The following is a 3,462-nucleotide window of genomic DNA, read 5'->3' on the forward strand; positions in this document are numbered from 1 at the left end:
CCACCGAGCATTAAAGCAAGCCAATTGTTAAGTGAGTTCTCCTTCAATTGCATAAGGACAAATGAAATAAACGTGTGTTGGAACTTCATTTCACGCAATTGAGGATTGAGAAGCCCTTCATAAACTTTTGGATGTAAATTCCTCGATTGAGGACTAGCGAGCCTTTATGTAGATGTAAATTCCTAGATTGAGGGCTAGCGAGCCTTTATGCAGAACTTATTCAACCCTACCATGTCAACTTAAAGGTTATGTTGCCTTCCATGCTATGATAGTAAATATATTTTTTGCTTTTCTCTGTGTCCGCCCCTTATCTAGAGTATGTTCAATGTAATCAATGCTTCCCATTAAGAAAAATGACTTTGGAAATTGTCATTGCCATCTTCCAAGGTAAAGTTCACGCTCTTTGGCATATAGAGAGCACTTTATATTTTTCACTTTAGTAACCTCCTCTTTAAGTTATGCATACATTTTCCTCCCTAACCTTTTGAATTTGGAGTGTTGGTGCCTTCGATATGGATACAGAAGAATCTTTTGCTCGAAGATGTAGAAGTCATATGCAAGTTATTTTAAGGCCAAGTAACTGAGAGATGTTTACACACCCGTGCAATGAGAGATGTTTACACACCCGTGCAACGGATCATGGACGTGCAAGATTTCGTGCCCTTCTGTAGCCGATGGCCAAGATGCATTCAATGCGGAGGACTCTAGCCTTTAAACACAAACGTTAGCCTCTAAACATAAAAGTTTCGAGGACAAAATTCCATTACTGTCAAATCACACTACCACGGGTCCTGTTGTCATTGGGGAGGCTTTCGACAATCCCAATGCCACGTGTCCCGCGTAGGGACATTTTTGCTTGCGGACTGAGATTTGCCGACGGTGCAGAGACGCGGGCGACGCGCAACCAAAGAATGGCAGTTGAAGTTGCCTGCGAAGGGAGAAACCATTTGTCTATGTGTGTGTGAGAGAGAGCGAGAGAGAGACAGAGAGAGCGAGCTTGCTTGTAGAGCCTTGTGGGTGGAAACATTTTCGTGGAGAATTGGCCGGTTATCTTGAACTCTCCCGAGCGGCAGAATATACACAGCGAGAGAGAGCGACTGCGAGAGAGTCTTCATTGCAAGAGCTGCGACAAAATCGTATTTAGATTGGAAGAGTGCACGAGGAGAAGCGAGCGCGGGAGCGAGAGAGAGAAAGAGAGAGAGACCTACCGTGCGAAATCACCTTTGAGCGAGAGAGAGAAAGAGAGAGAGAGAGAGAGAGAGAGAGAGAGTCCCAATTGAATTGCACGAAGAATTGGGCAAGGGCAGCTGCGAAGATGTCTGAGCTTCGCAAAGATCCCCTCTCCGATCGATGGGTCATCCTGTCTACCGCGAGAGGCAAGCGCCCTTCCGACTTCAAAGTAGACGGCCCTCAGCCTGCATCACAGCCTGGCCCTTGCGCGTTTTGTCCGCACCACGAAGATGAAACGGGACCAGAGCTCTTTGCTTTCCGGGAAGGCCGAGCGACGGATGCTCCCGACTGGCGAGTTCGCGTTGTGAAAAACAAATTCCCTGCCGTCTCGTTGGAGTCGGAGCATCGGTACAGCGACAACGAGGGACCTCTTCGGAGTTGCTGCATGCCCGGATTTGGGTCTCACGAGGTGGTCATAGAGACGCGAGGTCATGATATCAACTTCTCGTGCCTTTCTGTGGAGAGCGCGGAAGAAACTCTGAAGGCATTTCGCGTTAGAATCGGCCACTTTCGAGAGGATAATCGATTCAAATACGTTCAGGCAAATTCCCGTTCCGCAGCGCCCTGCTCTCCAGTCCTTCTACCAATTGAATTAGCAGTCTAATCACCATGCCATATGAATCATTTGCAGGTCTTTAAGAACCAAGGAAGTGCAGCTGGAGCATCCATGCTGCATTCTCACAGCCAAATAATTGCACTTCCGATCATTCCTCCAAACATGCAGCACGAGATCGCCGGTGCCAAGAGCTGCTATGACGAAACGGGAACATGCATGCTTTGCGACATTGTGAAGCACGATCTTTTGGATGGGAAGCGATTGATCGACTACAATCCAGACTATGCAGTGATTGCTCCTTACGCGCCTAGGTTTCCTTACGAATCATGGATCGTGCCTCGAACTCATGCTTCGAACTTCGAAGATGCCAACGATGACCAAGTAAGTGAAGGGTGGTCGTCCTATCGGCTTATTTCAAAGATGAATAAAAGCCTTTATAATAGTATGAATCTTCAGTGTTCACCTTTGAAAGATGAAGGTGAAGGTTTCATACCATTTGTACCCATTTTGTGTTCTTGGGATTGTAGAGATTTTCACGTCTTCTTACTATTTCTTTTTACACAGTTGAAAAGCCTTGCACGCATACTCCTATCAACTCTTAGGAGGATGGATTATCTTTTCAACAATGCTCCTTTCAATTATATGCTACACACTAGTCCCTTACAAGAGGACTACCATGTGCCATACTATCATTGGTCTATCCGAATTGTACCACACCTAATCACACTTGCTGGTTTTGAGCTTGGTAGTGGCTGCCATATAAGCCCTGTGTTTCCTGAGAAGGCAGCTACAGATCTTCGTGATATCGATGTAAGTAAAATTGAGATGTCTGGAAATTATTGAGCTCTTCACCGATATATAAGGTAATTTCCTACTTTTGTTTGTCTTTTTTCTTTCTTATATTGAAAGTTTGATAATATCTCTAATTTGCTTCTGAGAGAAACATAGATTTTAGTCCTTACTAGAAGAAAAAGGTGAATATAAAGAATGAAAATTTTCACATTAGGAAATGGTTGATTTTTATGCATTACAAGTTGAAACTCTGACACTGTATTGTAATGATACACATCCATTGGTGCTTTAGGAATTGGACCATTGGTGTTCAAGGATCTACCTCGAGCCACCTCAAAAAGAGCACTTGCAACACATGGAAAACTTGATGCGGCAAGGGTACATGAATAGCATATGGAGTATACATATAATATCAATTTTCTTGAAACATATTGTATTAGAACATTTATTATTGGTGTCAGAACATTCTTGAATTATTGTATCAAAACATTTAACTATTCATTAGTTCACGCTATCAAAAAAATATATATATCTTGTGTACGTCACTTTGGCACATGCTTCGTAAGGTCTTAGACCCCACATATTTCAATCCCTTTGTAATGTTGATCTTCTTATGTCATGAACAATTAGTGTGCATATCTAGATGAGGGAAACATGCTTTTTAAAGTGATGTCCTCAGACTATAAAATAATAAACACAAGGAACCATCATGCAAATGCCTTCCTCTTATAGGTGAAAGCATGGCCTTGCTATGAAGGGATGACTTTATCTCGTTCTGTAAGTATTCCTAGCATCGTAATGTTTGATTTTGATTTGCCATTATGATTTAGAGCCTAAAATTAAATTATGATGGCTTTCTAAATTTGTAATGCTGAATCACTATG

General features: G+C 42.8%; 1 protein-coding gene across 1 annotated transcript; it reads left to right on the forward strand.

Annotated features, from left to right (window-relative positions):
- Positions 1 to 998: 998 nt before the first annotated feature.
- LOC147906032 (ADP-glucose phosphorylase-like) lies at positions 999 to 2,956 on the forward strand. The gene is made up of 4 exons (XM_087382827.1): positions 999 to 1,771; positions 1,862 to 2,167; positions 2,351 to 2,649; positions 2,871 to 2,956. The coding sequence occupies exons 1-3, from the start codon at positions 1,316 to 1,318 to the stop codon at positions 2,627 to 2,629; spliced, it is 1,041 nt and encodes a 346-aa protein (XP_087238953.1). The 5' UTR covers positions 999 to 1,315; the 3' UTR covers positions 2,630 to 2,649; positions 2,871 to 2,956.
- Positions 2,957 to 3,462: the final 506 nt, after the last annotated feature.

The sequence above is a fragment of the Dipteris shenzhenensis genome, chromosome 1 (assembly GCF_047967505.1).
Source record: "Dipteris shenzhenensis isolate YYH24624 ecotype China chromosome 1, Dip_SZ_1.0, whole genome shotgun sequence".
NCBI classification, from domain to species: domain Eukaryota; kingdom Viridiplantae; phylum Streptophyta; class Polypodiopsida; order Gleicheniales; family Dipteridaceae; genus Dipteris; species Dipteris shenzhenensis.

What these genes read in the sequence shown, in the direction of transcription:
- LOC147906032 (XM_087382827.1), top strand. Translation starts at nt 1,316, where the DNA reads ATGTCTGAGCTTCGCAAAGATCCCCTCTCCGATCGATGGGTCATCCTG. An exon ending in ATCGATTCAAATACGTTCAG is followed by an intron (nt 1,772 to 1,861) that starts GCAAATTCCCGT and finishes AATCATTTGCAG; the next exon opens with GTCTTTAAGAACCAAGGAAG. An exon ending in AAGATGCCAACGATGACCAA is followed by an intron (nt 2,168 to 2,350) that starts GTAAGTGAAGGG and finishes CTTTTTACACAG; the next exon opens with TTGAAAAGCCTTGCACGCAT.